This window comes from Stigmatopora nigra, chromosome 14 (genome assembly GCF_051989575.1).
Source record: "Stigmatopora nigra isolate UIUO_SnigA chromosome 14, RoL_Snig_1.1, whole genome shotgun sequence".
NCBI classification, from domain to species: Eukaryota; Metazoa; Chordata; class Actinopteri; order Syngnathiformes; family Syngnathidae; genus Stigmatopora; species Stigmatopora nigra.
The window spans coordinates 683,507-700,828 of record NC_135521.1 but is presented as its reverse complement, the minus strand read 5'-3'; the positions used below and the strand labels follow the sequence as shown (position 1 = coordinate 700,828).

The 17,322-nt window shown below is 51.0% G+C and overlaps 1 protein-coding gene and 1 long non-coding RNA gene across 6 annotated transcripts; both read left to right on the top strand.

The window, feature by feature from the left end:
- The first annotated feature begins 2,317 nt into the window (after positions 1-2,317).
- On the top strand, positions 2,318-6,655 carry LOC144207635 (uncharacterized). 2 transcript variants are annotated; one of them, XR_013328740.1, is made up of 4 exons: positions 2,318-2,403; positions 2,793-2,999; positions 6,253-6,408; positions 6,489-6,655. It is a non-coding gene; the product is annotated as an uncharacterized LOC144207635 (long non-coding RNA). The 2 variants fall into 2 exon arrangements; XR_013328739.1 differs by lacking the exons at positions 6,253-6,408; positions 6,489-6,655 and adding an exon at positions 3,853-4,852.
- A 112-nt stretch (positions 6,656-6,767) lies between these two features.
- Positions 6,768-16,178, top strand: fgf18a (fibroblast growth factor 18a). Of its 4 annotated transcripts, XM_077733451.1 has the most exons (7): positions 6,768-6,976; positions 7,413-7,531; positions 8,737-8,926; positions 13,934-13,973; positions 14,058-14,235; positions 14,868-14,974; positions 15,049-16,178. In XM_077733451.1, the coding sequence occupies exons 3-7, from the start codon at positions 8,883-8,885 to the stop codon at positions 15,319-15,321; spliced, it is 642 nt and encodes a 213-aa protein (XP_077589577.1). In that variant the 5' UTR covers positions 6,768-6,976; positions 7,413-7,531; positions 8,737-8,882; the 3' UTR covers positions 15,322-16,178. The 4 variants fall into 4 exon arrangements, with proteins under 4 accessions (XP_077589577.1, XP_077589575.1, XP_077589578.1 ...); XM_077733449.1 differs by having other exon boundaries at positions 13,934-14,235; XM_077733452.1 differs by lacking the exons at positions 6,768-6,976; positions 7,413-7,531; positions 8,737-8,926 and adding an exon at positions 9,774-11,195.
- The last annotated feature ends 1,144 nt before the right edge of the window (positions 16,179-17,322 follow it).

The following is a 17,322-nucleotide window of genomic DNA, read 5'->3' as shown; positions in this document are numbered from 1 at the left end:
AATGTCTTTTAGCTTTGAAGAGTCCACACACAGCCGTCACTGTCCAAAATACTGGCAAAGAAAGTCAGCCAGCCCACTCCCGTGTCAAAATACCCAAATGGCATCCCAATAGCTTTACTTTTAAAAGGCCAGTATGTTTATCATTAGAGATGCATTTTGATGACAATGCCTAAATATTTTTTCCCTAATATATAGGCCATTTTGGATACCTGGCCAGTAAAAACTATACCAAAGTCAGGGGTGAGACACTGAATGAATGTTTTGAGATAGTCAAACACCTGAAATGCTCACTCTTTAATCAATCAATCCCAAGTAAGCGGGTCATTAAATTGATTTTAAAGGCCGGTGATTGAAAGCGACGGGTTTAGGCGGAGAAGCAGAAGCCGAGCGCTGTAGCCGACCTGTAACGGTTGCCACAGTTACCTGCTTTCCATTCATCTCTTGTTCCATCCTCATCTCCTTTCCACTCCTCCCTGGAAGGCCGCTAATCCGATCCAGAGCGTCGTGATCGCATGGAAAAAAATAAGTGCCACATTTTCCTGTTAACTATAATTGAAACACACGCACACACACACACACACATGGGGGGGGGGGGGGCATGAAGTAGGCGGGGAAGAAGAAAAAAAATGGAATAAACAGTTTATTCACAGGCAGCGCGAAGCCGTCTTTGTTGTGGCCGACACCTGTCTTTTATTAGCCTCTTGAAAAGCCTTCAAAGGATGGAAAGGCGGCCTGGGACATGCCAGCGGACCAATGTTTACAAGGCGGGCTTGGACCAAGGAGGAGGAGGACCGGGACCAGGACCACTTTTCGCCCTTTTCCACCAAAAACAAGCAGAGGCGAAGGAAGGTCCCTCGGGGTCCTCCACCCAATGTCAAACAGGTGAAAAGTACACGGCCGTACATAGTTTTGCGATTGACCACCGTGTAAGGACGCTGTCAATCCTGTTCACTACATAGTCCTGCCCGAGCAAGAACAACTGTTAAGAAATGACATTTCACATCAAATTTAATAAATATTGTTGCGATGATTTTGCTATCCAGTCTTTTGTAGATACGGAATTTGGTGGAAAATGCCACATGAAGACAACAGACTGGAAAGTCTGGATGCCATTTGGGTAACTGGCCTTTCAATACCCTTTTTATAGCCCACCTGAAGGAGTTGTCCATTTTACGGGCTCACCACGTCAAGAAAACCTGCCCAAATTGGCTTGTGAACAACTGCTGTACGTGTTTGTGGCTTTTCTAAGGGCGCTTGGTCCCAACAGAATGCGAGCGGGTGTGCGAGTCGTGCCGTCGAGCAAGAGTGGGGACTGTATTTCAACGTTGTGCTGATTTTATTGCATGAGCAATTTGAAATATGACTCTATTTGGGGATTTCTTTCCACGACACTGAAGAAGCGAGCGTGAGCGGCAAGTGTGTGAAATTGGGTAAAGATAGGAGCATCTGGACTACAGTTCCTAGCAGAGTTTCTTCTGGTTACTTCAAAACAGTTCTCTTGGCACGCTGCGTGGAACACAATATTGTCCTACAGATGTCTTCAGTCTGTTACTCTTAGTAGAACTGTAAAGCTAAGGATTTTCTCCCTTGTGGCTGGCTGGCCAAGGCAAAAGGGAAAATTTGATGCCCCGTCCCGTCCCGTTCCGTCCCGTCATGCAGCTTGTCGAAACAGAGAGATTTTTTTTTTATCATCGTTAAAATCGCAGCTTTTCAGATGATACGGGGCCAATTTTCAAGTCAATGTGATAAAAGCTGTCAAAGAAAGGCAGCATTTCCAACCCTGAAATGTGCAAAATAGGCCAAAATGGAAAAAAAAAAACCCATCTCATTTAATATTTATTTTAGGACGTGGCTTCCAACCACTATTCTGTCCCATTTGGGGTACTACAGGTGCTTCCTACATTTCTTGGGTTAAACTTACCCCTGGTATTATTGAATATTAATCAGACAAAACACTAAAATTCAATTTACATCATCATGGAGTTTGAATTTGATTTATTTACATATTATTGAACATATTTACATTCAAGTTAATGAACAAATATAAATATGGGCCAACATTTTGCAACAGGTAAAGAAAAAAAATCAAATCATAACCCACTTGTTAGTTTTGAATTGTTTTTGTTATTTTTTGTATTATATTGTATTATATTGCATTATATTGTATTATTTTGTATTATTTTGTATTACATTTTATTATTTGTTTTTGAGTTATAGATTCAAAACCTCTTTGGACTCCTCCCCTCTGTGACTCTCCCCTGTGATTGGCTATTGCTCTGCACCTCTCAGCCAATCACCACCTCTCATGTCACCCACCTTTTCCTCATTGTCTTTTGAATTCTTGTCAGCCATTTTTAACCTCTTGCCATGGCCTGCTTGCTTTTTCTTGGATCATCTCTTCATGTAAGTTGGCTTTAACTCTGTCACCTGGTATGATGGCCTGTTTTCAATTGTATTCTGATCAACACATTTATGTTATTGCAAGAAAACTTGAGTGCACCCCAATGCATCTACCTGTGTGCACTCAAACATTACACTGGCTTCCAATATGATGTTACAATGCAAGCTTCCATACATGGACTCCATTCTGGGCTATTTACTGTGTGCGTGTGCACGTGCGTGTGCATGCGTGCAGGCTGACTCACTCTGGAAGGCAAATCAAAGCCCTCTGCTTTCAATAAGAGTCCCAATCAGCAAAGTGGCAGCAAGAAATGACATCATCGCAGCTGGGTCCCCAGCTGGAACGCAGAAAGGACTTTGGCACGCGCTCACCCATTTTTTTTTTCTTACAGTGGCAAGGCGCAGCGAGCGGCCAAGACGCCGTTTATTTGCACTGCCGTGCATATTTGACGCAATCGCCAAAGCCAGCATCTGGAGGTGCGCGTCTGCCCCCGTGCCAGCGTACGTGTTGCGGCGGTGGGTGCCGGCGAGATTTCCAACCTCACTCGATCACGATGCACATTCTGCGCCTCTTTTGGATTGGAGCAGACGCGGCTGCGGTGAGAAAAACAAGCCCAATTTCATCTGTCACCGATTAAAGGCCTCGGTGTCTGATGTCTCTCGCGGCCTTTCCGTGCACGCCGAGGCGCAGCTGCGCTCACGGACGGGCCGCGCCGTCTGGCCCGTCTTTGGCCAAAACGCAGAGCAGAGACAAACAAGCCGGCGTATCGGTGGGTCGTCGTATCGGTGTGCCGCCGCCGACGACCGCCGAGCTGACCGCGCCGGCGAACGCAAATGCCTGATGTTGTCATTGTGGTATGTAAGACTCTGGCGCTGTGGTTTTGTGAGCCAAGCTCCTCCGCCGCTTGGAAGACGCAGTGCGCAAGTGTAAGCGCACATGTTGTTGCAGTTGGCCGGGAAAAAGTTCAGGTGCTGCATTTCCAACCTCCAAATGGGCTTGGAAACTTGTGAACCTCATCTTCTCAGCCTTCTTTCTTCTTTTTTTTCCATTAGGGAGCAACCTGCCCCGTTTAGTCTGGAGCCGATTGCGATCCCAACGTTTTTTCTTTGCATCGGATTGGCCAAATATTTTTTTTTAAACTGGTACACATTGTTTACTTGTGTATCTGACCCCACCCAGACCATTTTGTCCAATGAACTATGTTGTCAAACTTGGAAAAATGGCAACTTGTAAAGAAAGTTGACCCAAAATGAACCAAACATAGCCAATAATGGACTTTTCTAATGTGACTCCGCCCTTAGACACCACCCTCACTTTATCCATAAAGTATTTTTCACTCTAATTCATTCCAACACCCAAAAATGAAATTAAATGAAATACTTTAGTAACCTTTGTCCGTCGACCTTTGCGCATCTCTTGTTTTTATGAGAATTTTCCTTCTTTTTTCTCAGAAAGACGAACAAACGATGAGGATCGTACAAGTGGAAAAAAAGAGGAACTTATTTTGACATGGAGCAACGCAACGTGGCAAGCATTCCCAATAAATTCACAAAGGTTACTGGATGGATTCCATTGGAAAATGAGCTCAGGAATGTTGGAAAAATGGGAAAAACATTGAAAACGAATGCGCGTATGAAAAAATGGAACAAACGTGTTTAGTCAAAAGCCCCACCGGAGGATGAAAGCAAGTGTCCGTCCATCCGCATGGTAAATTTGTACGATGTTAAGGTAAAATTTTAGAATAGCAAAAGCCTGGATGGCCAGTGTGGCCCAGTGAGTCAACACTTTCGAGACATATTTAATTTCTCTTAGTGACAAAAGTATCTGAGCCCCAAGTTTTGATGGATGACTTTTCGGCGCATCCCCAATTTGTTGGACTGCGCCAATGTGGCGCAGTAATGGGCCAAATGAAGAAAACGTGTCAAGTCCCGGCTAGGCATATTGTTCTCATCATACGTTCTAATTTGCCAATTAAAAGGCCATCTTTTTTTCATCCCCCAGGCTCGTGAGAACAGATTGCACAAAGCGGCCAGTCCCGCCGATAAATCTCCCGGCAAGTTGATTTCAAGCCGTCCTACGGTGTTTTTTTTCTTATACAACCGGCATCTTGACTCATTTACATGTCATTTGCTGATCACTAGCATGTGTGCGTTTGGGATTTGACTGGAGGACACACTTTAATCCGCAAATTCCGCAAACGGCACAAATGATCCAATCCCTGACACTTACAGTAAGTCTATTTTAGCTTTACCAGATATTGACCATAACAAACGTTGACTATGCGGGAACGGGATCTCCTAAATTGCTGGGAAATTTGGTGATGGGCCTGCTGGTCAGGATGATAACAATGCAATGCCAAATTTGGAAAATTTCAGTCATTTTCAGGTAGAAACGGAACATTCCGGAATTAGAAAAATTTAAAAGTGTAACCGAAAGGCAAGACATCAAAAATAAAACTTCCCAGAAAGCTAGAATTGAAGGAATTGGCTTCGTTTCTTATTTATTCTCTTGATCCTTCTTTGACTTCTTTGACCAAGTGACAAATGGCACGTGGCCAATGAATCGGCTTGTTTTTAAGGCTAAGCTGCAAAATATACTTGTGTTGGATGCTTAGCGTGGTGGAGTTCAAAGTTGTTGTTTTTTTTTTGGGCCTCCGTTATGTATTCAGGAAGGAATCTATGCTACAAAGACACCTCAGTGGCGGCATGAAAGGAAAGCGGGACCCGAGCCGTGACCTCCCGTCACCGCCGTGTTTATTCTCCAATTTTTGCCCACTTTTCTCCAAATTCATAATTCATGGGCATGAATCGCCGCTATTGACATAGTCAAATGCAATGGAATCCCAGCTGCCACGGACGCACGGGGACGGCTACCGCTGGCTTTGGGACGCGCGCCGTGGACCGTGCACATCACACGGCACGGCCCATAAAGAGCCCACATGCTCGCCACGGCACGTCGCGATGCCGCACGTGGACGCATTCCACCTTTTTAGCCTGGCGCAGGAATTTGGATTCCTCTCCGCTCGGCCACCATTTTTGTTCCCCGCCCGGTCGTCAAAGGCCGCGGGAAACGTACCCGTCGCCGTAAACCACGCAGTATCCAGAATGCACTTCCCTATATCTGTCACGGCTCCTATATTACTGCTAATCACAAAAATGAATACATTGTCATTTATTTTTTCAACCCGATTCCAATCCCGTCTAACAAGTGAAAACCAATCCAGTTGACTTTTGTTTGGATGGGGTCGCTTGGCAATGGGGACCTTTTTTTTTAAAAAGGTGATGTCAGTAGAAAATGGTGTTTACCGCTGGGAGGCACGCAAGCAGGCAGGCCTCGCTGGGCCGGCCGGGCAGGGCCGGGCCGGTTTTGGACTGGGCTGGATCCCGGCCGGGTAGCGGGGGGCTACCCCGCAGGCCTCTCCATATGGAAAGTGTTAGCCTGGCAATTTGGAGTAAAACGCGGGCTGACGTCAGGCAGGAGAGCGGGCGAGCGGGCCGGCACCCACCCATTGTTTTGCCGCTTAATTTGTTATAATATTTGTCTTACAAACGAGGATTGGGCCAGGGAAGAGGAAGCAATGCTCCGCCGCCGCCGTGTAGAAGGGCCAAAGGAGGCTCCGAAAAGGGCCCGCCTGGGGAGCCAAAAAGTCCAGCAAAACATTTGCTCCCTTGCGTGCATGCGTGCGTGCCTGGGCACACTTGTGTAAAAACTGGGTGTTAATTGCTAATGGAAGCTGGGAGGGAGAAACGCATCATTGACGGACACTTTTTACGGGTCCTCTTTGACTCCCGACCTCATGTTGTTGTTTCTTTTTATTCCTTCTTTGACTTGTGTGCCCGTTTATTTCGCAGCTCTTCCGAAAAGTCTCCTCGGAGGCCTTTTATGGACCGGCACCTGGCCAGCTGGCAGGAATGGCGTGCGGCAAATGAAGGGAAAAGTCTTCGGGACGGCGCCAATGCACCCAGGGGGTCGAAACGACGGCCCGTGGGACATAAAACCGGAATTTTGTGAGTTTCCACGGCAGCCATTGAGTTAACTAGGAACCTTTTTAAAATGCCCCCCCAAACAATCTACCCCAAACCAACAGGAAAGGATCCAAAAGGGACAGGAGATGAGCCGTCCGTCATCTAAAAGGTACCGCGAGTGACTCATTTCCACGGACGGCGCTGGACGGAGGGGATGAGCAAACGGAGAGAAGATGAAAAAGCAGCAGGCAGATGAATGGCTTGCGCTCTCCCACTCACACGTGTCAACGCCAAGGTGCTTTGTTGAGTTGAGTAATGATGGGAGTTGCTGCCAGGGTAATTACGTAGCACATTAAAGGATTTTTTTTTTTGTTGCAAAAACATTACAGTACCGCCCGCCCGGCCGCCCGCCCGCCCGCCTTTGCCCAGTGGCAAGGCTAAAGAGGAACAACAACAAGAGAAAAGAGAGAAGAAAAAAGAGACGGGATCAAAGAGGACAAACATAACCGGCTGAAAAACACTGACGGGCCAAAGGAGAGAAGAAGAAATGCTAAGCCTGCCCTGCCCTCGCCATGATTCACTTGAATAACCAGCCGCAACTTCTACTCAGGTACGATTTATCACCTGAAAAATGTGTTACACAATTCCATAATGCAAAATAGTTGAGGTCCTTCACTGTTTCAGCAGATGTTGAGCATGAATATGTATTTTGGCCGGCAGAAGGTGCATCAGTGGCTATAAATCTGCCGCTATTAAACGTCTGACTTTGGCGCTGGCCAAAGGAACTCCGCCGAAAAGCATAAATTGACGCGGCGTCCGGTGTGAGCCCACGAAGCAGACCGACAAAGTCCATAGCGTGAAGAACGCTTCCATAATGGTTCCTGGTTCAAAACGTGAAGATGTCCCTGCGCTCCAATTCTGTTTAGCCGCAAAAAAATCTGGGACGGAGCGGAGCGTCAACCATATAAATCAGACAAATCTGGCGACGGCTTGGGTGTCGTCGCGGCTAATCCAAACAACCTTTTGCCTTTTGTCTCCATCTCCAGCGCAGCCTCGTATCACACGAGCGGCGTCTCCACGCTCCTCCGTTCCACCGCGTCGCACTGAGCTCCTTGCACGTATTTGGCTGGCATAGGCTCCAGCACCCTGCGCAAACATCCTGAAGGTAAGTCAAGAAAATGAGTACAACAAACACTTTGCCATTTCACACTGCATTTCCAGTGTCAATCACGGGATATCTCTTACCTAGATATTGTTTACCTTGGATGTTATTGTTATGGGGGAAAAAAATACTCCATAAAATATTAGCAGCGTTTCCAATGAAAACAAAATGGGATGTATTGACTTGACTTTGGCTAATTACTAGTAACAGCAAACAAATGATGGAGTCGTGTCAGTCATTCTACCACTAGAAGAGGACTGACTGATGGTGCTCATTTTAGACTGGGTCATACTGGGGCAATGTAATAGACCCCCACCACCACAGCCCAAAGCAGATGGATTATTAATTGTATCTTTTGACAAACGCGCTCATCCAAACATTTGAACAGGAGTGGAAGCATCCCCGGAAGCCCGACTCCTTCTCCGTGGAGACCTCGGGGTCAAAGCGGAAGGCCCCGCTATAATGGGAGCGTCTTTGCGTTGGGTGGGGCGGGGGGGATTTTATCCCGACCGCCATAAAGAAAGGACCCGCGCGGGCGGGACACAATGCGCCCCGGCCAGCCCTTTGTCTGGCCCGGCCGCTGACGGTATTGACCGGCGCTGATCGATGTTAATTGCGAGACAGAACGGCCGTATCGAGCCGCTGAAAAGCGCGCCGCCTATGCGCTGGCTCTCATTCATTTTCAGCGCACCTTTTACTCTCTCTCTCTTTCTCTCTTTCAATCCCTGTAATGAGACAGGAGAGTGGAACAAAGGCCATCGATGCCCAGTCCGGTGAATACAATGGAGGTCCAAAATGTCTTTCCACTTTGTATCTTTGAGCGTATATCAATGTACAGTCTGTGTGTGTGTGGCGATTCAAGGACGTTGTCGGGGTTATAAAAAAAAATGGCAATAGTGCAGGGCCCGAGATGCGTCAGGTCAAGTGCCTAAGAAAAAAAAAAATACAAAAGCCTATTTCAAAGTGTTTGAAAAGAAAAAAGCACTAATTCAAATTGGTCAAAAAATGAACACAAATGCATCATCTTTTGGTTCAGTATTTTGTTCAATGCAAGTACGTTCTGTTGAATTATTTGTAAAGTATTTGTTCCTAAGCTCACAAAATGTGCACAGCTTGAAAATGTTAGTTACAGATATCCCGATAAGTCCACCATAATTGTTATGGAGGGAATAAATAAAAGTTTGTGTGTGTGTGCGCTTCCATTTCAGGCAAAGATCGATAAGCAGTCGCCGGAGAAGCTAAGGCACAAAAGATCAATAATCAAGCCGCAAACTGAGGCTGGGACAGCAGATAACGCCGTGCGGCAGATTCAGGGGACGGATCCGCAACATTGAGGCTCACGCCCGTCCCTCGCATGGGCACGCCATCCGACCCCGACACCCCAGCGCTCATCCTTGGGTATGTACATATGTCATTGGAAGGCTTGGCGGAGTGTTTGCAGTCAGAGAGAGGGCCCACCCACTTTTTTCTGGGGTTGGATCCGCTTCCTTGCTTACATAGCGCCCTCCCCTTAATGTCTTTGTCCGTTTCATTTCCCCGCTTAAGGTTTCACTTAAAAGTGGCCAAAAATCCCAGTCACCGCGCATCACTCCAACGCACGTTGACGTGGGCGGGGCGCACCGGGGGACGCGTGGTCCGCCGAGGCCAAGAGGATTTGAAAACAGATTTTGCCAACGGCGTTCCCCAGGCCTCGCAGTCCAAATTTCCACTTTGTTCAGGCCCCAAAAAATGGCTCAACACTCTGTTAAAGCGGGGGCCATTTTGACCAGGAAAGCCATAAACAATTCGTGTTTTGAAATGGAATCGCTTGAGGTCCATAGTCCATAGAATGTACAAATTCATGCAAGTGCAGGCATTTGTTTTGGGAGGGGGATTCAAAACTTTGAAAGTACTTCAATACTTTGGCTAATCAATCGAAATGCAGTCCCTAAATTCAGCCCATTGGTATTATTCAAGGCCAAAGATGAACAAATGGTGCCATTATTCTGCACTTCTCCCATGCCCTATCTAGCATTGCCTAGTTTTATAGATTGTCTTTCCGGGTTTCGAGCAAACTGTCAGTGACCTTGGGTTCTTGACCTGCTCCATTTTTCACCCCCGAGGGAGCATCCCTATAACCATTGCCACTGATTTATCCAAATTGTATTCGATGGGTGTGCATGTGCAGGAAAAGCGAGAGAGAGAGAGACGGGAGAGAGAGACGGGAGAGAGAGAGTGGGAGAGGGAGGGGTGAGAGCAAAAGAGAGCGAGAGAGAGGGAGTGAGAGAGAGAGGAGGAAGGATTGATCCGCGTCTGTTAAAATCTTGTTCTGGTTTTCTCGGAGTGAGGTCTGTGCCTGCCGACGTGCCTGCCGACGTGCGTGCCGACGTGCGTGCGTGCAGCCAGAGCTGTTTATGCAAAAGACACGACTGGCTTTGCTTTGCTTTTCATGGGAAGAAAAAAAAAAGATCCAAACATCTGCACCATTGCAGGAAAGTGGATAAAGACGCACAGCTGGGACCTTTTTCTCTCTTTTCTGGATTGTGCGAATGAAAGGAAGGTGCAGCCAAAGGACGACTAGAAGAAAAAGAAGAAGAGAAGAGAAGAGAGGAGCGGCAAGTTTTGGACTGCGAGCGGATCTGTCACTGGGATTTGGGCTTAAGACGTTTTTGCAACTTTTTCCCCTGGTCCGCTCGCTAACCTAACCTAAGCGGGGCTGTTTTTACTCTCTCGGAGCGGAGACATTTGGGTCCCCCCCCTCCTACCCGAACCTCGCCCCCTCCCTCCCTCGCTCTTCGGAGGAACAGCTTTAACTTTCGAGGTTTGAGAAAATAAATAAAACGATCGGATTGCATTTTCCCCCTTCAAACATTCTGGAGGTGATGTCATCGAGCCGTGTTTTGCCTGCTATTGTGTCAGGGAGACGCAGGCACAAGAAGTCCAGCGGCTGACAAGCTCGGAAAATCAGGTGCAAAGCCAGGCGACCACTCTCGTTTTCATCCGCCGGACAGCCGGGCAGACGCTCTTTGGCCATCGCCGGCCCCGAAACGCTCCCTGGCGCTCCCTGACGCTCCCAGGCGCTCCATTCTGCCACTCCACTCGGCACTGGATCCCTTTTGGCCAGAGACAGTTGTATGTGAGCGAGGCGTCGCGGGGCGTGGGGGGGAGGTGTCGACATGAACCAAGCCGCCTCGCCTCACCCTGCGCCCGCAGAGCCCCCGTCTCCCACCTGCTGCGTGTGCGAGCATCCTTCTCACGTTGCCCCCGAGCGCCTGCAGCAGCAGCAGCAGCAGCAACAGCAGCAACAGCAGCAGAGGCTGGACCACCTCCGTCGGGACTGAAACAGGCGTGCGCACGCACGCACGCACGCACACACGGACTGACAGAGGCTCCCCCGTCGGACGCATACACGGATTGACGGATTCTCTGACCTTTCAGGAGTTTGGAGCAGATTTCACCTGCTCGCTCCTTTTGGCCCCCTCCGCGCTCACGACACCGTTTTCGCCCGCGCCGCCACACATCGGGCCATCGCCGATGCCCACCGCCAACTCTTGGGACCCGCCTGACAGCCGCCGGACTTCCACCGCAGAGGCCGACTCTCCGGACCAGCGAGGAGACCGTCTCCGGGCCGGGTTCCACAGTGGAGGGGGGAAGCGATGTGGCCCCTTCTTTCCACGCTGACCGTCTTGTAAGTGCCCCCTTTTTAATGTCTTTACCGTGCAAAAAAAGAAAAAAGTATTCTTGAGGACCAGTGGCGGGGGTCAAAGGGTGACATCATCATCATCCTCCGTCGTTGGTGGGATCGGATGACGGCTCGGGGTCGCGAGGTCGCGTCGCTCGTAAAAGCCGCCATAAACATCCCCGTCACCTCCACGCTTGCTCCCGTCAACTTATGCGGACTTTAACGTTGCGTCCGTCCTCGGGCTTGGCTTTCACCCGAGGTACGTCGGGTTAAAAAAGCCAGGGCGGCGCCATTTATTTATCTCCGCCAGATATTTCTCATTCCTCGGCGGACGGGGTGGACTCCGCCGCCCGCCGCCGCCGTCCCCGTCAGAGGCAGCCGCCCACTTAAGTGCCTCCACGTGTCTCTCCGGGCCCGGGCTTTTTCCACAGATGCTGGGCGAGATAAAAGGTCGGAATTAATAGCCGACGAATGACGACGCTATCGGAAGACGACGCTGTTTAGTCTGCTGGTTTGAGTTAAGGAGGAGCCCAGCCGAGCCCATCGGCGAGCCCTTCATTTCCTTCCCGCCTATGGCTTGACCGCAGACGTTTATGGATTTGTTCCCGCCGCCCCAAGAATGCAGTTCCGCCCGCCCGCACCGCCCGCTCCGTCAAAGTCTAGCCCGCGAAAAGGAAGAAGTGAAAAACCGCGGCAACCTGTCGCCGCTCTCTCCCAGAAGCCGCAGCTCCGCTCTGGGGCTTTTTCTCAAAGCATTGTTCCACGTCCGCCGCCGCAGACCAAGCCGCCAAGTGTCGGAGCCCGCCGCGGCGGCCTGGCCCCGCCGCCAGAACACGCAGCCCAAACCGCCGAGCGGACCATGTCATGGGTCGGCTCGCTTTGGCAGAAATTCAGCAGGGCGCCATCCCGTAGCATTTTTTGGGATGGTGGCTCGTATCCTTTCCTTTTGTGTGCCCTCCCCCGCCCCAAGCGGTCCCCTCTTCCACTGGCCTCGGCTTCACGGCTGGCATAACACGGAGCGTCTGTGGTTTTTGCGGGATCGGGGAATCCGGCGTCGAGGCACTTTTTTTTTTCTTTGACGGCACCGTTGGCCACGGTGTTTGGACAGCTGAGAGCCCTCACAATCTGGCTACTAAAATGCGAGGGTCGATGCCGCGTCTGTTACGCCTAAAAAGCCATAACTTCAAAAATGACTGTCCACTGGTTAGAGCACTTTCTTGGACTTGTTGTAAAAGACTCGATAATGATTGGCTACCTGGACTTCTGATATGAATAGCAATTGTCGATATTGTGGGCGGTTTGGTCACTTTTTTTGTTGCTCTCTTTTTTCTTTTCCCACGGAGGCTTTTGGTAACTTGAATCTTTGGTATGCAGAAGCCTGAGTAAGTGGAGGTGTAGGTGAATCCTCTGGAAGGGTCCAAGAATGTCTCTGTGGACGTTCCCCCGCTTTGAGGCCAGCGTTGAAACAAAGCAAAACCGAGGACTTGGCCCTCGCCTTCGGACTCGATTCCATCTGCTTTTTTTTGTTCTTGCTCAAGGCGGCCAAGTCGTCCACATTCCTAACCATCGGTTAATCGATGATGACTCCGGCAAGGAGCAGTTTATGTTGTCCTTGGAACGCCCTTTTTCTTCCGAGCGGCGTGTCAAAAGGAGGTGGAGGAGGAGGCGGCCGCCGCCGCCATGTACATTTGCCAGATTCAGTCGGGAAGGGAGGCGCTGACTTATGTTCTGATGTGCATGACTTGTAACCTCTTCCCCTTTCTTTCCCACTGTTTATCTTTTTGTCTCCTTCTCACGCCAGAGCGGACCGCACCGTGCGTTCGTCCCACGTTTGGAGATTGGCGAGAGTTTCTCTTGAGGGATGCCACCTTTTCTCCCCCATCACATCTCCGGTGTTGTTGGGCTTTGTTCTGGCATCCAACGCTTTGCGTCCCTTTTTCTCATCCCCGGAGGGGGGAGCGCAGGTCTTTTGCTTTGAGCCAGCTGTCAGCCGCCCGCTCCTTCTGTATACTCCACGCATGCCGTGCCGTGACGGCGCGGAGGAGTCACCCCGCTAACCTCACACATAAACCGGCAGGCAGGCAGGGAGGGAGGCAGGAAAATGATACGGGGAGGGAGGACAAGGAGTCGGAGACGAGGTGGGGAAAGATGAGATCGGGAGAATGGCTTTTCGGCTTCTGAAAGTCATCTGGCCGCCAAAGCGGCATTTTGCGCCATCCCAAATCCTACAGCATGAAATAACACTGATGAAAATAGACATTTATTCCAATTGAAAAGAGTTGCGGTGGTGCGCCGTCAGAAAAAGCAGCGTGTCTCCTCGCTGGACTTGATTATTCCCCCAGATATCGTTTTTTTTCTGTTTTTTTTCCACACGTTTAGTAGCTGGCCTTCTGACTAGATTCCTTAATGGGTAGCGCCATCCCGTTGTGGCCAAAACCACAGGAGCGCTCGACGTGCACCTGCAGTCCTGACGGCCCAGCTGTCTACATAGCGGCGGCGGCCAAAAAGCCCCACGTTTTTCCCTCCGACGTCCCAAGCCAAACACCTTTTATTTGTCTCGGCGCGCTCGCCGTCGCGCGACGGAACGCTCGGGTCGCGGCGAGGCCAGGTTCGGGAGGCGTAACCGGAGAGGCTTACGTCTGACTGCGTGGCCCATGTCGAGGCCGTCGGACGGGACGGAGGGGGCGGGGTCGAGGGAAGCCAGGCTGCGCTCTCACAGCTGTCTCTGCTTGGACTTTTTCCAGATGTGTCCAGATGCTGCTGGTGATGTGCAATCCGTTACAAGTGAGCGCCGCGACCACCGGGAATTTGGCCCCCCCGGACTCGGAACCCTCTCTCAGAGCCGCCGTCCGCGTGCGTTTGTGCCAGGTGCTCGGCGTGGACGGGGTCAACTTCAGCGTGCACGTGGAGAACCAGACGCAGGTGCGAGACACCATGAGTCGCCGCCACCATCGGGTCTACCAGCTCTACAGCCGCACCAGCGGCAAGCACGTCCAAGTCATGGGACGCCGCATCGGCGCCCGCGGAGAAGACGGAGACAAATATGGTAAGACCGACGCAGGCCGCTTAAAAAAAAAACTCGTAGTAGATGGGGAGATAGTCTTGGGTACAAAGATGCCAATCGACCGCTCGCTGACTCGGAAGCCAGAAAAATACGGAAAAGAAACCCGAAAGAAGGGGTCTCTGAGATGGGGGGTTGAGTTGGTTAGAAGGCTGCTCGGCACTCTAAAGCCTGCCGTTCTTCATCGATCCGCCCATTGATTTTATTCATCCTCACCGGCGTCTCCTCTGGCTTCTTTGCCCTTCCTCCCTCTGCTCTGCCATTCTTTAACACGGCGTCCATCCCCCATTGGAGGTGGTTAGGCCTCAACACGTTGTCAAAGGACGCCGGTAGATTGCGTTTCCTCGCACGCTTCCGTGTGGGTATCTGGCCGTCGCATGAAGCGGCCCCTCCTGCGAGGCGCCGTCCAAAACAAAGACGGAAAGAAATCCGCTAGTGCCGCTTCAAAGGGTGGAGTTGGGGGAGGAGGGGGAGGAAGGAAGCAGCTATTGATTACCGTTGACCTCTTTGTTGACTGAGGTCACGTGGGAAGCGTTTTAAGGGATTTATTTTGCTCGAATGCATTTGTATTTTAAAATTCTAACGTCTGTCTGTCCTTCTGTCCGTCCCTTCACAAGCCCAGCTCGTAGTGGAGGCGGACACCTTTGGCAGTCAGGTGCGAATCCGGGGCAAAGAGACCAACTTCTACCTGTGCATGAACCGCAGGGGAAAGCTGGTAGGGAAGGTATGGCTCCGCCCGTTTCTTCCACGCCGGCTCCGCCCCACGCCAGACTGACCTTTCTCCTCTCCTCTCGCCAGAGGGCCAGTAACCGAAGCGCCGACTGCGTCTTCGTGGAGAAGGTCCTGGAAAACCACTACACGGCCCTGATGTCGGCACGCTACGCCGGCTGGTACGTGGGCTTCACCAAGAGAGGGCGCCCCCGGCGGGGACCGCACACCCTACCCAACCAGCAGGACGTGCACTTCATGAAGCGCTTCCCGCCGGGGGAGCAGCCCCACCTCACCACGCCCTTCCGCTTCACCACCATCGGCAAGAGGGGCAAGCGGGTGCGTACCAGCGGACCCCGCTAGAGGCGGACCCATGCTCGCCCGAGCCCGCCCACGGCTCGCTTTGCCGGGACGGACAGAGCGGAAACCTCGAACACGGACCGCTTGGCCACGGCGGCCCCGTCAACGTCGTCGTCCATCCTTCCTTTTTTCCCCCCCGCCGGACCCTCGGTGGTCCGCCACCGGAAGCCACGCGGACTCGGTCTGCTTCGCTTCGCGGAGCGGAACTATTGACAGAATACCCGAAGGGCGGCCAAAGGAATCCGAGGGCGTCCGGCCCACATGCGCCCAAAAACACGTGGCCTTTTTACGTCTCCCGCTGCGGACCAGCTGGACGATATCGAGGATGGAATTCCACAGAGTGGACCGGGGCCAAAGAGGCCAAAGAGGCCCAGCCGGCGCTAAGGCAAAGATCGAGGGACCACGGAACCACGGAGGACCCACACTGGCAACTTATTCAATTGGCCCAAAGTCTTGCGCAAAGTGGACCTGGAGCTTTTGGTACCGGAAAGCGCGGGACAAAACGTCCCCAAAACACGACGCCAAAGACAACCGAGGGCTCCCTTCGGGACTTTTAGCGTGAGGGCCGAGGACCCGGCGCCTCTATGGAAACGCCAACAGAAACATAGCGGCCCCCCCACCCAGTGATAGGCCGCTCACGTGGACCCTACCTAATGCTGCTACCGGGACATGCAGTGGAAAAAAAAAGTCTCACAACCAAATATTAAAGGAACAATTTATTGAAAGCTATATTATATATATATGAAAAAGAAGAAGACAGAAAGCCTAAATAAGCAATCCTACTATGACGGTTAGTATAATGCTAAAGTTATTTCATTTATTTATTTCAGCTACGTGTGCAGCAGTCTTTGTCGACTCAGTAAACCTTACACAACCATTTGGTGTGTCTTTCATGTCATTCGTGACACCAAAACACAACAATTTCACGGGGACGATTCCATGAATCCCACATGAGAAAAACCACAAAATATGGCACTCCAACAGAACCGAGCGTGACCTCAAGAAGATCCGTCCGTTCCCAGTCCGTGGGACCGACGCATGTCCAGAAGCACCGGGGAATTGACACGCGACGCAATTGCGGCCCCAAATTCAAAGTACCAGTGAAATCGGGTTGTGAAAAACACATTTGGGAGGAAAAATGAAGTTATCGCAATCATGTTGTAAAGAGTGACTTGTCATATTTAAATGACGTCTGAAACGCTAATCTCTTCAAATCACAAATTGTTCTTTGTCAAAGATGATCTTGCAGCTTTTCTTTTTCCACCTAAAACACGCACTAGAGCATCATTGCCATGGAATTCCCAGAATGCCACGACCAACATCGGGTAGACTTGATTTATCGGGCCGCGTTTCCATAGCTCGTCTCTCCCAATTGACTTAACGTCCCACACGACGTCCCTATAGGGCAAAGGTGACGGGAATCGGGGGGGGGGGGGGGGGGGGGGGGCATCTGCTGGCGTTCCAGCGGCGATGGAAATATCGGACCGAGCCAAAACCCGGAATGGAAGGTGTGCGCGCCAGTCACTCGTGTTGAGGAAGGAATGTGAAATATGCGTGCGAGAAACGCAACGCTGACCCGTTATGGGCCCAAATCCCACAGACCCAACGGAAGGGCACACGCCCTCCCTCGCGCGCGCATCGCAAGTACGCCAGCCGGCCGGCCGGCCGGCCTTCCTTGCCTTCCTTGCCTTCCTTCTCCTTCTGGCAAATTGGGAAGCACACGAAGCGGTAAACAAGTGAAAATGCGGTCCGTGGAAGGCAGCCCGCCTTCCCTTCCCTCCCCGATGGCGCTTTCCTATAAACGCTCCAAGAGCGCACTTGTATTTATGCAAAGGCGCATTCTTCTCTAAGTTATACAAGATGGTGTGCCGACTGGAACAGGTTGCTTCGGAGCTTGCCGTCAAACTTTTAAGAGTGGGCTTGCGCTGCAACCTGGCGGATGCTTTTGACAATGCAGCCAGGCTTATGCTTGCTTCGAGAACTAAATGAACATTGTAAAGGCTG